The 16,211-nt window shown below is 44.3% G+C and overlaps 3 protein-coding genes across 3 annotated transcripts; all 3 read left to right on the top strand.

Annotated features, from left to right (window-relative positions):
- Positions 1–4,294: 4,294 nt before the first annotated feature.
- LOC125313741 (protein PHOSPHATE-INDUCED 1-like) lies at positions 4,295–5,620 on the top strand. The gene has a single exon (XM_048273705.1). The coding sequence runs from the start codon at positions 4,404–4,406 to the stop codon at positions 5,367–5,369; it is 966 nt and encodes a 321-aa protein (XP_048129662.1). The 5' UTR covers positions 4,295–4,403; the 3' UTR covers positions 5,370–5,620.
- Positions 5,621–8,340: 2,720 nt separating this feature from the next.
- On the top strand, positions 8,341–9,440 carry LOC125313742 (protein PHOSPHATE-INDUCED 1-like). The gene has a single exon (XM_048273706.1). The coding sequence runs from the start codon at positions 8,433–8,435 to the stop codon at positions 9,396–9,398; it is 966 nt and encodes a 321-aa protein (XP_048129663.1). The 5' UTR covers positions 8,341–8,432; the 3' UTR covers positions 9,399–9,440.
- Positions 9,441–15,067: 5,627 nt separating this feature from the next.
- On the top strand, positions 15,068–16,209 carry LOC125313738 (protein PHOSPHATE-INDUCED 1-like). Its single transcript, XM_048273702.1, has one exon. The coding sequence runs from the start codon at positions 15,098–15,100 to the stop codon at positions 16,073–16,075; it is 978 nt and encodes a 325-aa protein (XP_048129659.1). The 5' UTR covers positions 15,068–15,097; the 3' UTR covers positions 16,076–16,209.
- The last annotated feature ends 2 nt before the right edge of the window (positions 16,210–16,211 follow it).

Below are 16,211 nucleotides of genomic sequence, written 5' to 3'. Positions count from 1 at the left end.
TGTTGTATACAGCACAGATGATTTTAAATGATTATTACTTCATGGTTCATTCAAATTATTGCTTTTAGGCGGTCACGTCTGGAAATGGCATCTTCCTTTAGTTGATGTGTGGTCTGGGGATTGATTTGGTCATGTATGATTAATTCATGTGTGATCGTTTGATCATATATCATTCGACGAGAAGGTAAAGTAATCATAAAATTTGAGTTTGAACAGGTGTGACGCTCCTCACAAACCTCTAGGGAGGCGAAGATCACTTATTTAATAGGCCAATATTGCAGAGGGATACTATTGACGCGTATATTAGTTTTTTAAGTTGAAGAGTTAGTAAAAACTTAAAGTCTCACATGGCCCTGTTAAATGATAAGTTGGTCAACATCCATCTCCAATTATCTCTCCCGAGCAAGGTGGGACACATCCTTTTTCTCTCTCCCCCTCTCCTCCTCTCCCTCAGGTTTCACCCGCCGCACATTCTGAGGAAGAGAAAGACTTTCTCTCTCTCTCTCCCTTCCTCCTCTATCACTCCTTCTCGGATCCGGATTCCCTAACATTGCTTGTTAGGGGTGACATGATCGATCCGGGCCGTCCAAATAAAAAATGGATGGCCCGGATTAATCCACATCACTTTTTCAAAATTTTAAAATTTCCCGCCAAAAAAATTCCCCCCTTTTTAAAAGATGATGTGGATGAATCTGGGCCATCCATTTTGAAATGGACGGCTCAGATCCATCAATGTCACCCCTACCTTTATGGTAGGGAATCCGGATCCCTCCTTCTCCTCCTATGTTACACGGACACGAGACACGATACGCGATACGATACGATACGAAACGTCGATAAATAAATTCTTAAAAAATAAAGAATTCCGACATATTAAGACACGTTCTATATTATATATATATTTTATATATACACGATAAATTATTATTTTTATAACTAGCACATACAAAATGAGCTTTAGAGATTCAACATACAAACACCTCACAGACAATCTCAAACCACCTTTGTACATCCAAGTTTATATGTCATATTATCAAATGATATGTCGAAGGCGATTATGATTGCCGCTAGGCTGCAAAAGGGAGGACAAGAATTGCGATCTAGAAATTGACATTCAAGAAAACTACTTCCCATAGGCACAAAGAGACTATCTTCTACAAGTATGAGTGCATGAGCAAATGGAAGAATATAACACATATAAAACGAGACCAAGTAGTGTCTAGGGAGTTTGACGAGAGCAGAAGCCGGCGAGAGGAACCCTCAAGGTCTTAATCTGAGTTACTAGAAGCAACGCAAAAGAAAGTGGCATACTGTCCCGATCCAACTCAAGTAGAGGCGCGAGCAGAGGAGGGGGAGCGGAGGAGTGATACCTTGAGGTGGCGCAGCGAGAGCAGAGGTGCGAGCAGAGGCCGGCGATCGTGGTAGCGAGCCGAGGCGATAGCAGAAGCTAGTTGACGATCGCGGGAGAGAGAGGGAGAAGTCGACGCGAGCAAAAGGCGACAATGGGAGTCGGTGATGGCGGCGAGTCGCAAGAGGCAGAGGGAGAGGCCGATCAACACTCGACAGTTGCGAGAGGGAGAGGGAGAGGTGAGTCGAGCAACCAAGAGGGATGAGTTAGAAATTAGGTAAAAAATTGGGCATTTTGTCCCTTGCGTGTCCGTGTAGTTGACAGCGAGTCCGGACTGGGACACACGTTGACCGCGTGTCCGAGAAGAGTCCGATGGTGTCCGACACAAAAAAAAATTCCAAAACTGCGAGTCCGTGTAACATAGTCTCCCCCTCACCCACCGTTCCTATCTTTGCTGATCTTGGGTTCTAAGTTTCTTTTATTTGCTTGAACTATCTTTCATTTTCTCTCTCATTATGTTTTGGGAGCTTATGAACATGAATAATTTTCTACAGCTAATATTGAGTGAATGTAGAGATTAGTTCGTCCATTTGTCCGATCGATAGCCACCGATGAGGATGTTTGTGCGGGGGCTTTGTAAATTCTCTAAGGTTATATCACTCTCATCTCCCGATTTAAATTTAGGTTTAGATTCAAGGATTTTACTCTCTTGAATTAAATCTAAATATACATCTGGGAGTTCCTTACAAGTATTTAATCTGCGTTCTTTCAATATATTGATATTGGTGTTACTGATGGACGATGGTGATGGTGACGTTGACTCCAGACATGCACCCCAAGCTGTTGCAATTGGTGTGGGAGTTCTCGGCGTGTGCTCATCGCTGAATCTAGTAATCATCCATCAAAATTTTATAAAGGTAGCTTTATTCATGAAGGATGAGAGTGTGCTTCTAGTTATTTGTTTTTTTTTTTCTAGGAACTTGAAAGCATTTTGTATACCTCTCGAGTATTATCCTGATTAACGAATGGAATCTTTGTTTTGACCCCAAAAAAAAAAAAAAAACACCCATCTCCAAAAAGACCACCTGCTTGTATGGCTACTCCAAGTATTGATTTTAAGGGATTTTAGATGTGAATTGAGTCACTTGTCACAAAAGAAACTTTCTTATTTTTATATGAATTAATCTTATAGTTAACCACACTTGGAGTAGGAGCTTTTATCATACCACAAGCGAAGCATGATGCCCATTGCTACATCATACTCCTTCAATTCACCGTCGATCCACCAGTAGAAACAACCGTTGACAATGTCTGCAATTCATAAGGAAAGTTTGTGTCAATTGATGATAGATATCAAAGATTTGGACATGAGGTGCTCGAGAATTAGCTCCACCTTCACCACCAACTGGCAAGTGAGAAAATTGCCAAAAAATCTTAAACTTATTGTAATTGTCCAATTTAGTCTCAAACTTTTGTTTGGTCAATTAAATCTTAATCATTTTACAATTGTACCAATTCAGTTTATTTTGCCAGCCGGCGTTGATGTGAATAATTTTTAATAATATTCTAATATATTTATACTACGTTATTTCTTTTTTTTCTTTTTTTTTTTTTTTTAATTCGTACTCCTACTTTAGCCAATGAGGCCATGGCAAGGCTATCCTCATCCGGATCAGAGGGAAGCGGCCTCGCCTCTTGCCACGAAACCCTCACCCTGTTGCCGGAGAGCTCCGGCGAGTCTCGTTGGCCACCTAGGAAGTACCGACACTCTCTGAGAGCCTTCGTGTCGTGTCCGACATAAGATCGACACGTGATCAATACTCCAAACACGCCAGCGATATGCGAGTCCAACATTTCGATAAGTACGTGTTCAATTTTAAGCATTTTCATGAAATTAGATGTTAAAATATAAATTTATCAAAAATATATATGCGTAAGTCGTATACCCAGCACCACAACATTGATATATCCAGCCAGTCCAAAAAAATGATCGTAAATCCCTAATAGAAGAAGAATAAGAAAAAACTCACAACTAATATTTTTATAAGTGTATGATAAATACAACGCGTCTAAATTCTTTATTTCTGATAAATAACGTATTGGCGTGTCGTGTCATGTGTCGGTGCTACTTAACCGAACATCGTAAGAGTAGAAAGAAAAAATAAAAAAATAAAATATTATTAAAAATTATTCACGTTAATATTAATTGACAAAGCGAATTGAATTGACATAATTATAATTTTTTTTTTTTAGCAATTATCCTACTGGCGCGCCATCTTCTTGCGACCCAAAGGTCCCAAACGAAGGGCACTGACCGGTTTTGTGCTCGTTCTCAGAGTCAAAACCAGAGTCCTGCTTTTCGCTTGGCGGTCCAACGAAAGCATTTCATTAACAAGCAAACGCGTCAAATCACGCTGGCCGCCTCTCTTGCCTTCACTTCACCACTCTCTCCTCGCTGCCATCCTCTCACCTTCGTCGATTTCCTCCATCGTCGTCGCTCGAATCTAACTTCATTTCTCTCGGTCGATTTTAAATAAAACAACAAACCTTAACAAAATTTGATAGATTACATTACAATAGGTACATTAAGCACGATTATCGTTTGCTGATTGGTGACTTAAAACGTTGTCTTGACAGCGTAAATGATAATTGAATATGTAAGTGATTTAATTACACAAAAGTTTTTCGGTAATTATTGTGCTGACAGTTTTTTAGCCAAAAAATAAATAATAAATAATTAAAAATTATCGTGAAATCTATATTTTTAAATATTTATAATTCATAATATATTATTATTCTCACCATCATGTAAAATTATTATGCTAACAAAGTCCAACATGTAATCGAGCACTACCAGGCCTTTTTGTTATCTTGCTGGCGAAGAAGCAACCGGGAATTGCAAGACCATTACACTCATGAGCTGCCCCCCACTTTACCTTCAACCCACCCTTGTATAAATACTCCTCCTCCTCACTTCAACACAACCCACGACTTGAACAAAGCGAAGCTACCTCAGCTTTCAGCTTTCCTCAGTCTCAGCCCAAACTCAGCTACAATGGCATCGTTCTACGCTACTAAAGCAGCTCTTCCGACGCTCTTCCTCTCCCTCTGCCTCCTCCAGATGGCCTCCGCCACCAGGAGGCTGGCCGAGCTGGTCCAAGACCAGTCCCCGCCCATGCTGTACCATAACGGCCCTCTCCTCTCCGGCAAGATCTCCGTCAACCTCATCTGGTACGGCGGCTTCAAGCCCTCCCAGCGCACCATCGTCTCCGACTTCGTCGCCTCGCTGTCTTCCGACTCTTCGGTTTCTCAGGCCCCTCCTTCCGTCTCTCAGTGGCGGAAGACGGTCGATAAGTACTACCGCCTCTCGTCCTCCAAGAAACAAACCCCTTCGCTCACGATCTCGCTCGGGAGGCAAGTCCTCGACGAGGGCCACTCGCTCGGGAAGTCCCTCACCAACAAGCACCTCGTCGAGCTCGCGTCCCGGGGCGAGCAGCGGAACGCCGTCAACATCGTACTCACCTCCTCCGACGTCGCCGTCGAGGGGTTCTGCATGAGCCGTTGCGGCTCCCACGGCTCCGCCGTCGGCTCCGGTAAGGTCAACGGCAGAAGGTCCAAGTTCGCCTACATCTGGGTGGGCAACTCGGAGATCCAGTGCCCGGGGCAGTGCGCGTGGCCGTTCCACCAGCCTCTGTACGGCCCGCAGAGCCCGCCGCTTGTGGCCCCCAACGGAGACGTGGGCGTCGACGGGATGGTAATCAACCTCGCAGGCCTCCTCGCGGGGACGGCCACGAACCCGTTCTCGAACGGGTACTACCAGGGCGAGGCGGGGGCGTCGCTGGAGGCGGCGTCGGCATGCACCGGGATCTACGCCAACGGGGCGTACCCGGGCTACGCCGGGAACTTGCTGGTGGATGAGGCGACGGGAGCGAGCTACAACGCGCACGGCGTCAACGGGAGGAAGTACCTGGTCCCGGCTCTCTACGATCCGTCCACGTCGTCCTGTTCGACGCTGGTGTGAGGGAAATGGCGACAGATCGAAACGATGGCGTTTAGGCTTACCAGATTGATTCATTCATTTGTTTATTGGTTTTTTGTTGCTCCATATTATAGCCATTAATTACAGTTCATGAGAAAGGCGAACCACTTTTGTTTGCTACAATTTATGCGCCAGTGCAAAGCAAGCGGACTAATCCACTCTTAATCTGAGGATTTCAGCTCTTTAATCACACTAATCAATAAATAAAGCGGGCTAATTGCACCATTTGTGGATGAAAAAATTACGTTGTGAATTTATGCTCTAATTAGTTATTCATTATATTATTGTGGAACAAATGGAGGTAATTGGGTCGAGGGTGCGAAAGAAATTGATTATTAATACTGGTCTAGTCATTGGTAATGGCAAAAGGCACGGCGGATGAGCATTCTTGAGATTTCTTAGGCAAAATGCTGTATATAGCACAAATGATTTTAAATGATTATCACTTCATGGTTCATTCAAATTATTGCTTTTAGGCGGTGAGGTTTGGAAATGGCATTGGAGCTTGTTTCTCCTTTAGTTGATGTGCGGTCTTGAGATTAATTTGGTCATGTATGATCGGTTGATGTGTGATTATTTGATCATATATGGTCGCGGAGAAGGCAAAGTGATCAAAAAGTTTGAATTTGAACAGATGTGACGCTTCGCGCAAATCTCTAGAGGGGCGAGGATCACTCATTTAGTTGGTCACTACTACAGAGAGAGATACGAGCAAACCATTGACGCGTATATTAGTTTTTAAGTTAAAAAGTTTGTAATAACTTAAAAGTCTCACATAGCGTGTATATACCCTGTTAAATGATACATCAGTCAACATCCATCTCGAAGTATCTCCCCTCAGACACATCTTTTTTCTCTCTCCCTTCCCTCCTCCCTAGGGTTTCAGCCGCTGCACATTCTAAGGGAGAGAAAGCCGCCACACTTTCTCTCCCGCCTCCTTTTTCACTCCTTCTCCCCCTACTCCAGTGTTTTGGGATCTTACGAAAGTAAATAATTTTTTGTAGTTAATATCGAATGAATGAGGAGATTAATTCGGCCATTTGTTCGGTCGACAACTATCGATGATGATGTTCGTAACATGGCTTAGTAAATTCTTTGAGATTATGCCGCTCTCCTCTTCCGATTCAAATTTAGATTTAGATTCGGGGATTTTACTCTTCCAAATTAGATCTAAATATACATCCGGGAATTTATTACAAGTATTTAATACGTGCTATTTCAACATATTAATGTTGGTGTTATCGCTTGGCGATGGTGATGAGAGTGTCAAATCTAGACACGCACCGCAAGCCTTTACAATTGGTGTGAAATTTCTCGGTGTGTGCTCATCACTAAATGTGATGATCAACCGCCGAAATTTTAGGAAGACAGCTCTATTTATGGAGGATGAGAGTGTGCTTCTAATTATTTGCTTTTTTTCTAGGAGCTTAAAAGCATTTTATGTACCTCTCGAATATTATTCTGATTAATGAATGGAATCTTTTTTTTGACAAAATAAAAAAAAAATCCATCTCCAAAAAGACCACATTCTTGTATGGCTACTCCAAGTATTGCTTTTAGAGAATTTTAGATTTGAATTGAGTGATTTGTCACAAAAGAAACTTTCTTATTTTCATATGAATTAATCCTATAGTTAACCACACTTGAAGTAGGAGCCTCTATCATACCACAAGCGAAGCATGATGCCCGTCGCTACATCATACTACTTCAATTCACCGCCCGTTGACAATGTCTGCAATTCATAAGGGAAGTTCATGTGGATTGATAATAGATATAGAAGGTTTGGACATGAGATACATGAGATGCTCGACAATTAGCTCCACCTCTACCACAAACTAGCACGTGAGAATATTAACCTTATTGCAATTGTCTAATTCAGTCTTAAACCTTTTTTTTTTGCCAGTTGAATCTTAAACATTTTATAACTGTACCAATTCGGTTCATTTTTACGATCGGCGTTGATGCAGATAATTGTTAATAATATTCTAATATATTTATACTATGTTATTTCTTTTTTTTGCTTTTTTTTTTCTTCCTACTCCTATTAGAGCCGACGAGACCATGGCAAGGTTGCCCTCGTCCGGATCTAGGGAAGGCGGCCTTGCCCGTGGCCACGAAGCCCTCGCCTTCTTGCTAGCAAGCTCCGAAGATCCTCGCCAGCAGGCGGTCATAGTAAGAGTAGAAAAAGATAGAAAATTATTAAAAATTATTTGTGTTAATATTAATTAGTAAAGTGAATTGAATTGACATAATTATAATTAATTTTTAATTTTTTTTTAGCAATTATCCCACTGGCACGGCCTCTTCTTGCAACCCAAACGAAGGGCACTGACTGGTTTTGTCCTCGTTCTTATAGTCAAAACAAGAGTCTTGCTTATTCCCTTAGCTGTCCAACGAAAGCAATTCATTAACAAGCAAGCGCGTCAACTCATGCTGGCCTTTCGACCAATAAAAGTAAAAAAACTCATGCTGGCCTCTCTGGCCTCTACTTCACTTCACCACTCTCTCCTCACCTGCCATCCTCTCATCTTCCTCGATTTCCTCCATCGTCGTCGCTCGAATCTGACTTCATTTCTCTCGGTCGATTTTAAATTAAAAAAACAAACTTTGATTTGATATGTACTATTACGTTCAGAACATCAATGATTACAATAGGTATATTAAGCATGATTATTTTTTGCTGATTTGTGACTTAAAGAGTTGTCTGAGCAGCGTGAATGATGATTGAACGTGCAATCGAGAGAACTAGTAGTCCTTTTAATATCTTGCTGGCGAAGATCCAACTGGGAATTGCAAGACCAACCTCATCTCCTCGAAATTTAATAATTACACTTGTTAGCTGCCTTCCTTTTGTCTCTTTCCAAGCAGGTTCGTGCACTTTAACCCCACTTCTACGTTCCCCACCCTTATAGCATCACCTTCATCCCATCCTTGTATAAATACTTCTTCTCACTCACTTCAACTCAACCCACAACTTGAACAAAGCGAAGCTACCTCAGCTTTCATCTTTCCTCAGTCTCAAGTCTCAACCGAAACTCAGCTACAATGGCATCGTTCTACGCTTCTAAAGCAGCTCTTCCGACGCTCTTCCTCGCCCTCTGCCTCCTCCAGATGGCCTCCGCCACCAGGAGGTTGGCGGAGCTGGTCCAAGACCAGTCCCCGCGAATGCTGTACCATAATGGCCCTCTCCTCTCCGGCAAGATCTCCGTCAACCTCATCTGGTACGGCGGCTTCAAGCCCTCCCAGCGCACCATCGTCTCCGACTTCGTCGCCTCGCTGTCTTCGGACCCTTTGGTCACTCAGGCCCCTCCTTCCGTCTCTCAGTGGTGGAAGACGGTCGATAAGTACTACCACCTCTCGTCCTCCAAGACACAAATGCCTTCGCTCACGTTCTCGCTCGGGAGGCAAGTCCTCGACGAGGGCTACTCGCTCGGGAAGTCCCTCACCAGCAAGCACCTCGTCGAGCTCGCGTCCCGGGGAGAGCAGCGGAACGCCGTCAACATCGTGCTCACCTCCTCCGACGTCGCCGTCGAGGAGTTCTGCATGAGCCGTTGCGGCTCCCACGGCTCCGCCGTTGGCTCCGGCAAGGTCAACGGCAGAAGGTCCAAGTTCGCCTACATCTGGGTGGGCAACTCGGAGACCCAGTGCCCGGGGCAGTGCGCGTGGCCGTTCCACCAGCCCCTGTACGGCCCGCAGAGCTCGCCTCTGGTGGCGCCCAACGGAGACGTGGGCGTCGACGGGATGGTGATCAACCTCGCAGGCCTCCTAGCGGGGACGGCCACGAACCCGTTCTCGAACGGGTACTACCAGGGCGAGGCGGGGGCGTCGCTGGAGGCGGCGTCGGCATGCACCGGGATCTACGCCAACGGGGCGTACCCGGGCTACGCCGGGAACTTGCTGGTGGATGAGGCGACGGGGGCGAGCTACAACGCGCACGGCGTCAACGGGAGGAAGTACCTGGTCCCGGCTCTCTACGATCCGTCCACGTCGTCCTGTTCGACGCTGGTGTGAGGGAATGGCACAGGTCGAAACGATGACGTTTAGGCTTACCAGATTGATTCATTCATTTGTTTATTGGTTTTTTGTTGCTCCATGTTATAGCCATTAATTACAGTTAATGAGATAGGCCAACCACTTTTGTTTGCTACAATTTATGCGCCAGTGCAAAGCAAGCGGACTAATCCACTCTTAATCTGAGGATTTCAGCTCTTTAATCACGCTAATCAATAAATAAAGCGGGCTGATTGCACCATCTGTGGAAGAAACAAATTACGCTGTGAATGTATGCTCTAATTAATTATTCATTATACTATTGGGGAACAAATGGAGGTAATTGGGTCGAGGGTGCGAGAGAAATCGATTATTAATGCTGGTCTAGTCGTTGGTAATGGCAAAAGGCCCGTGGGATGAGCATTCTTGATATTTCTTAGTGAAAATGCTGTATATAGCACAGATGATTTTAAATAATTATCACTTCATGGTTCATCCAAATTATTGCTTTTAGGTGGTCGGATCTGAAAATGGCATCGGAGTTTAGTTTTACTTTAGTTGATGTGTGGTCTCGGGATTGATTCTGTCAAGTATGATTAGTTGATGTGTAGTCATTTGATCATCTATGATTTGATGAGAAGATAGAGTGATCATAAAATTCGAATATGAACAGGTGTGACGCTCCTCACAAGCCTCTAGGGAGGCAAAGATCACTTATTTAGTAGGCCAATATTGCATAGAGATGCCATTGACGTGTTTATTAATTTTTTAAGTTGAAGAGTTAGTAATAACTTAAAGTCTCACATAGCATATATATACACACGCCCTGTTAAATGATAAGTTGGTCAACATCCATCTCCAATTATCTCTCCCCGAGCGAGCAAGGTGGGACACATCCTTTTTCTCTCTCCCCCTCTCCCGCCCTAAGCTTTCACCTGCCGCACATCTGAGGGAGAGAAAGACTTTCTCTCTCTCCCTTCCCCCTCCGTCACTCCTTCTCCCCTTATGTTACACAGACACGGGGACACAACACGCGACACGATACGACATGACATTTCGATTTGTGAATTCTTAAAAAATAGAGAATTTTGACACACCGGGATACGTTATATATTATATGTATATCTTTATATATACACGATAAATTATTATTTTTATAACCAGCAAATATAAAATGAGCTCTAGAGATTCAACATACAAACACCTCACAAACAATCTCAAACCCCCTTTGTACATCCAAGTTTATACGTCATATTATCAAGTGATATGTCGAAGCTGATTATGATTGCTGCTAGGCTGCAAAAGGGAGGACAAGAATTGCTGTCTAGAAACTAACATTCAAGAAAACTACTTCCTGCTGGCACAAAGAGACTTTCTTCTACGAGTATGAGTACATGAGCAAATGGAAGAATATAACACATATAAAGCGAAACCAAGTCGGTGTCTAGGGAGTGCGGTGAGAGTAGAGGCCAGCGAGAGGAACCCTCGCGGTCTTAATCTGAGTTACCAGAAGCAACGCAAAAGAAAGTGGCATACCGTCCCGATCCAATTAGAGCAGAGGCGCGAGCAGAGGAGGGGGAGTAGAGAACCGATACCTTGAGGCGGCGCGGCGCGGCGAGAGCAGAGGCGTGAACGCAGGCCGGCGATCGAGGCGGCGAGCATAAGCTAGTCAATAGTCACGAGAGGGAGAGGGAGAGGCCGGCGCGAGTAGAAGGCGGCAATGGAAGCCGAAGTTGCAATGGGAGTGGGCGACGGCGGCGAGTCGCGAGAGGCAAAGGGAGAGGGCAATCGACATTCAATAGTTGCAAGAGGGAGAGGGAGAGGTGAGTTGGGCATCCGAGAGGGATGTGTTAGAAATTAGGTCAAAATTTGGACATTTTGTCCCTCGCATGTCCATGTAGTTGACCACGTGTCCAAGAAGAGTCCGACGGTGTCCAACCATGTCGGACACGTGTCCGACACTGAAAAAAATTCCAAAACTGCGAATCCGTGTAGCATAGTCTCCCCCTCCCCCACCATTCCTATCTTTGCTGGTCTTTGGTTCTAAGTTTCTTTTATTTGCTTGAACTATCTTTCATTTTCTCTCTCACTGTGTTTTGGGAGCTTATGAACATGAATAATTTTTTACAGCTAATATTGAGTGAATATAGAGATTAGTTCGTCCATTTGTCCAATCGATAGCTACGGATGAGGATGTTTGTGACACGGCTTCGTAAATTATCTGAAATTATATCTTTCTCATCTCCCAATGTAAATTTAGGTTTAGATTCAAGGATTTTATTCTCTTGAATTAGATCTAGATATACATCCGGGAGTTCCTTACAAGTATTTAATATGTGCTCTTTCAATATATTGATATTGGTATTACTGCTAGACGATGGTGATGGTGACGTCGAGTCTAGATGTGCACCACAAGCCGTTGCAATTGGTGTGAGAGTTCTCGGTGTGTGCTCATCACCGAATCTAGCGATCAGCCGTCGAAATTTTATGAAGGCAACTCTATCGCGAAGGATGAAAGTGTGCTTCTAGTTATTTGTTTTTTTCTAAAAACTTGAAAGCATTTTATATACCTCTCGAATATTATCCCGATTAATAAACAAAATCTTTCTTTTGACAAAAAAAAAAGTATCCATCTCGAAAAAGACCACCTTCTTGCATAGCTACTCCAAGTATTGCTTTTAGGGGATTTTAGGTGTGAATTGAGTCATTTGTCACAAAAGAAACTTTTTTATTTGTATATGAATTAATCTTATAGTTAACCACACTCGAAGTAGGAGCTTCTATCATACCGCAACGAAGCATGATGCCCATTGCTACATCATACTCCTTCAATTCACTGTTGATCCATCGGTAGAAACAACCGTTGACAATGTCTGCAATTCATAAGGAAAGTTCTTGTTGATTGATGATAGATATTGAAGGTTTGGACACGAAGTGCTTGACAATTAGCTCCACCTCCACCACTAATTGGCAAGTAAGAAAATTACCAAAAAAGCTTTAAACTTATTGTAATTGTCCAGTTCAGTCTTAAACTTTTATTAGACCAATTGAATCTTAAACATTTTACAATTGTACCAATTCAATTTACTTTGCTGACCGGCGTTATGTGGATAATTTTTCATAATATTCTAATATATTTATACTATGTTATTTCCTTTTTCTCTTTTTTTTTTTTATTCCTACTCCTACTTTAGCTGACAAGGCCATGGCAAGGCTGCCCTTATCCATATTAGAGGGAAGCGGCCTCGCCCGCAGCCACGAAGCCCTTGCCCTGTTGTTGGCGAGCTCCGGTGAACCTCGTTAGCCACCTAGGGAGCACCGATGCTCTTTGAAGGTCTCCATGTCGTGGCCGACATGCAATTGACACGTGATCAACACACCAAACATGCCAGCGACATGCGAGTCCAGCATCTCGACATTCCATTTTGACATGTATGAGGTCAATTTTAAGCATTTTCATTAAATTATATGTAAAAATTTAAATTTATCAAAAATATATATATGTAAGTCGTATGCTTAGCCACCGCAACATTGATAAATCCATCTAGTCTAAAAAAATGACAGTGAATCTCTAATAGAAGAAGAATAAGAAGAAACTCACAACTAATTTTTTATAAGTGCATGATAATACAAAGTGTCGAAATTCTCTATTTTTGAGAAATAACGTGTTAGTGTGTCGGTACTACTTCACCGAACACAATAAAAGCAGGAAGAAAAAATAAAAAAATATTAAAATTAAAATATTATTAAAAAGTATCCACGTCGGTATTGATTAGTAAAGTGAATTGGATTGATATAATTACAATCAATTTATGATTTTTTTAGCAATTATTAGAGGTGTCAATATGGATCTTTGACCCACTTTTATTTATTTGGATCAAATATGGGTTCAACAAATTTAAAAAATTGGTCAAATATGGGTCTAAGCTTATAAAGCCTATTCAAATATGGGTTTTAATATAATCCATAATTTGACCCATTTTCGATCCGTGAACTATATCTTTGCAAGACCTCTTTTATTCATTTGTAAATTGCGGCTCACTGCCCGCGCCTCGCCGTAGCTCGCCTCCGCCACCTGCCTGCTCACCACCACTGCCCCCTGCCGCCCGTGCCGTCGACCGCACCACCGTCGTCTAGGCCTCCACAGTCTTCTACGACACACCCGCCTCTCTGGGTACCCTGTCATCTTCATCTCTCTCTGTCTTGGTTCAGTAAATTTGACGCCTTTTTTTCTTCTTTTGTGGGATGTGATTGGCAGATAAGGCGGAGAGACTGCTGGCCGAGGAGGCTTCGTACGGGTCTCAGCTGGTCGTCTTCCCCGAAGCCTTCGTGGGAGGTGACCCCCGCGGCCCCAATTTCGGCCTCACCATCGGCAATCGCACGGCAAAAGGCAAAGAGGAGTTTCGCAAGAATCGCGCCTCCGCCGTCGATGTTGCGGGTACTAGTACTGCCACCATGTTCCTGTGCCCCTCAAATGACTTAAATCAACGCTGTTGACTAGAATTTGTTTTATGTTTAGTGGATGTTGATTCTTTTTTTTTTTTTTTTTTTTGGGTTTGGAGGAGGGAGGGGGGGCGGGTTGTTTAAGGTAGTTCATTGAAAATCACCCAGCTGCGATGATTCATAGTTTCCAGCAGCGGGCAGGCCATGGTGGCGATGGTGGGCAGGCAGACGGCGGCCGTGGGCGGGCCATGTTGGCAACGGGGGCAGTCGGCGAAACAGCTTACCCATTTTTTAATTTTTAAAAAATAAATATTTCGTGATTTGGTTAAATATATAAGTATTTAAATTATACAGATTAAGTTGGTTATGAATTGAGTCTGAATATGGATCATAAAATTTACACTATATGAAAATGGGTTAAAACGGATTAAATGTATCAATATATATCGGACCATACTACTCTTTTTGAACCTCTAGGCTCTAGCAATTATCCAACTGGCACGTCCTCTTCTTGCGACCCAAACGAAGGGCACTGACTGGTTTTGTGCTCGTTCTCAGAGTCAAAACATGAGTCTTGCTTTTCCCTTAGCTGTCCAACGAAAGCAATTCATTAACAAGCAAACGCGTCAAATCCCGCTGGCCGCCTCTCTTACCTTTACTTCACCAATCTCTCCCCGCTACCATTCTCTCACCTTCCTCGATTTCCTCCATCGTCGTCGCTCAAATCTGACTTCGTTTCTCTAGGTCGATTTTAAATAAAAAAAAAACAAACTTTAACAAAATTTGATAGATTACAATAGGTACATTAAGCACTATTATTTTTTGCTGATTGGTGACTTAAAAAGTTGTCTCAACAGCGTAAATAGTAATTCAATATGTAAGTGATTTGATTACATAACAGCTTTTTGGTAATTATTGTGCTAACAGTTTTTTTAGCCAAAAAAATAAATAGTAAATAATTAAAAAATATTGTTAAGCCTATACTTTAAAAAATTTATGACTCATAATATATTATTATTCTCACCATCATCTAAAATGATTATGCTAGCAAAGTCAAATATGTAATCGAGCACTACTAGGCCTTTTTGTTATCTTGCTGGCGAAGAAGCAACGGGGAATAGCAAGACCATTACCCTCATGAGCTGCCCCCACTTGCCTTCAACCCACCCTTGTATAAATACTCCTCCTCCTCCTCACTTCAACTCAACCCACGACCTGAACAAAGCGAAGCTACCTCAGCTTTCAGCTTTCCTCAGTCTCAACCGAACTCAGCTACAATGGCATCGTTCTACGCTTCTAAAGCAGCTCTTCCGACGCTCTTCCTCTCCCTCTGCCTCCTCCACATGGCCTCCGCCACCAGGAGGCTGGCCGAGCTGGTCCAAGACCAGTCCCCCCCCATGCTGTACCATAATGGCCCTCTCCTCTCCGGCAAGATCTCCGTCAACCTCATCTGGTACGGCGGCTTCAAGCCCTCCCAGCGCACCATCGTCTCCGACTTCGTCGCCTCGCTGTCTTCCGACTCTTCGGTCGCTCAGGCCCCTCCTTCCGTGTCTCAGTGGTGGAAGACAGTCGATAAGTACTACCACCTCTCGTCCTCCAAGAAACAAACGCCTTCGCTCACGCTCTCGCTCGGGAGGCAAGTCCTCGACGAGGGCTACTCGCTCGGGAAGTCCCTCACCAGCAAGCACCTCGTCGAGCTCGCGTCCCGGGGCGAGCAGCGGAACGCCGTCAACATCGTGCTCACCTCCTCGGACGTCGCCGTCGAGGGCTTCTGCATGAGCCGTTGCGGCTCCCACGGCTCCGCCGTCGGCTCTTCCGTCGGCTCCGGCAAGGTCAACGGCAGAAGGTCCAAGTTCGCCTACATCTGGGTGGGCAACTCGGAGATCCAGTGCCCGGGGCAGTGCGCGTGGCCGTTCCACCAGCCCCTGTACGGCCCGCAGAGCCCGCCGCTTGTGGCCCCCAACGGAGACGTCGGCGTCGACGGGATGGTAATCAACCTCGCAGGCCTCCTCGCCGGGACCGCCACGAACCCGTTCTCGAACGGGTACTACCAGGGCGAGGCGGGGGCGTCGCTGGAGGCGGCGTCGGCGTGCACCGGGATCTACGCCAACGGTGCGTACCCGGGCTACGCCGGGAACTTGCTGGTGGATGAGGCGACGGGGGCGAGCTACAACGCGCACGGCGTCAACGGGAGGAAGTATCTGGTCCCGGCTCTCTACGATCCGTCCACGTCGTCCTGTTCGACGCTGGTGTGAGGGAAATGGCACAGATGGAAACGATCACGTTTAGGCTTACCAGATTGATTCATTCATTTGTTTATTGGTTTTTTGTTGCTCCATATTATAGCCATTAATTACAGTTAATGAGAAAGGCGAACCACTTTTGTTTGAT

This window comes from Rhodamnia argentea, chromosome 2, assembly GCF_020921035.1.
Source record: "Rhodamnia argentea isolate NSW1041297 chromosome 2, ASM2092103v1, whole genome shotgun sequence".
NCBI classification, from domain to species: Eukaryota; Viridiplantae; Streptophyta; class Magnoliopsida; order Myrtales; family Myrtaceae; genus Rhodamnia; species Rhodamnia argentea.
The sequence above is the reverse complement of the archived record's forward strand: the minus strand, read 5'-3'. Positions and strand labels throughout refer to the sequence as shown.

Excerpts from the sequence above, each read along its gene's own strand:
- LOC125313738 (XM_048273702.1), top strand. The coding sequence starts at position 15,098 with ATGGCATCGTTCTACGCTTCTAAAGCAGCTCTTCCGACGCTCTTCCTC.
- LOC125313741 (XM_048273705.1), top strand. The coding sequence starts at position 4,404 with ATGGCATCGTTCTACGCTACTAAAGCAGCTCTTCCGACGCTCTTCCTC.
- LOC125313742 (XM_048273706.1), top strand. The coding sequence starts at position 8,433 with ATGGCATCGTTCTACGCTTCTAAAGCAGCTCTTCCGACGCTCTTCCTC.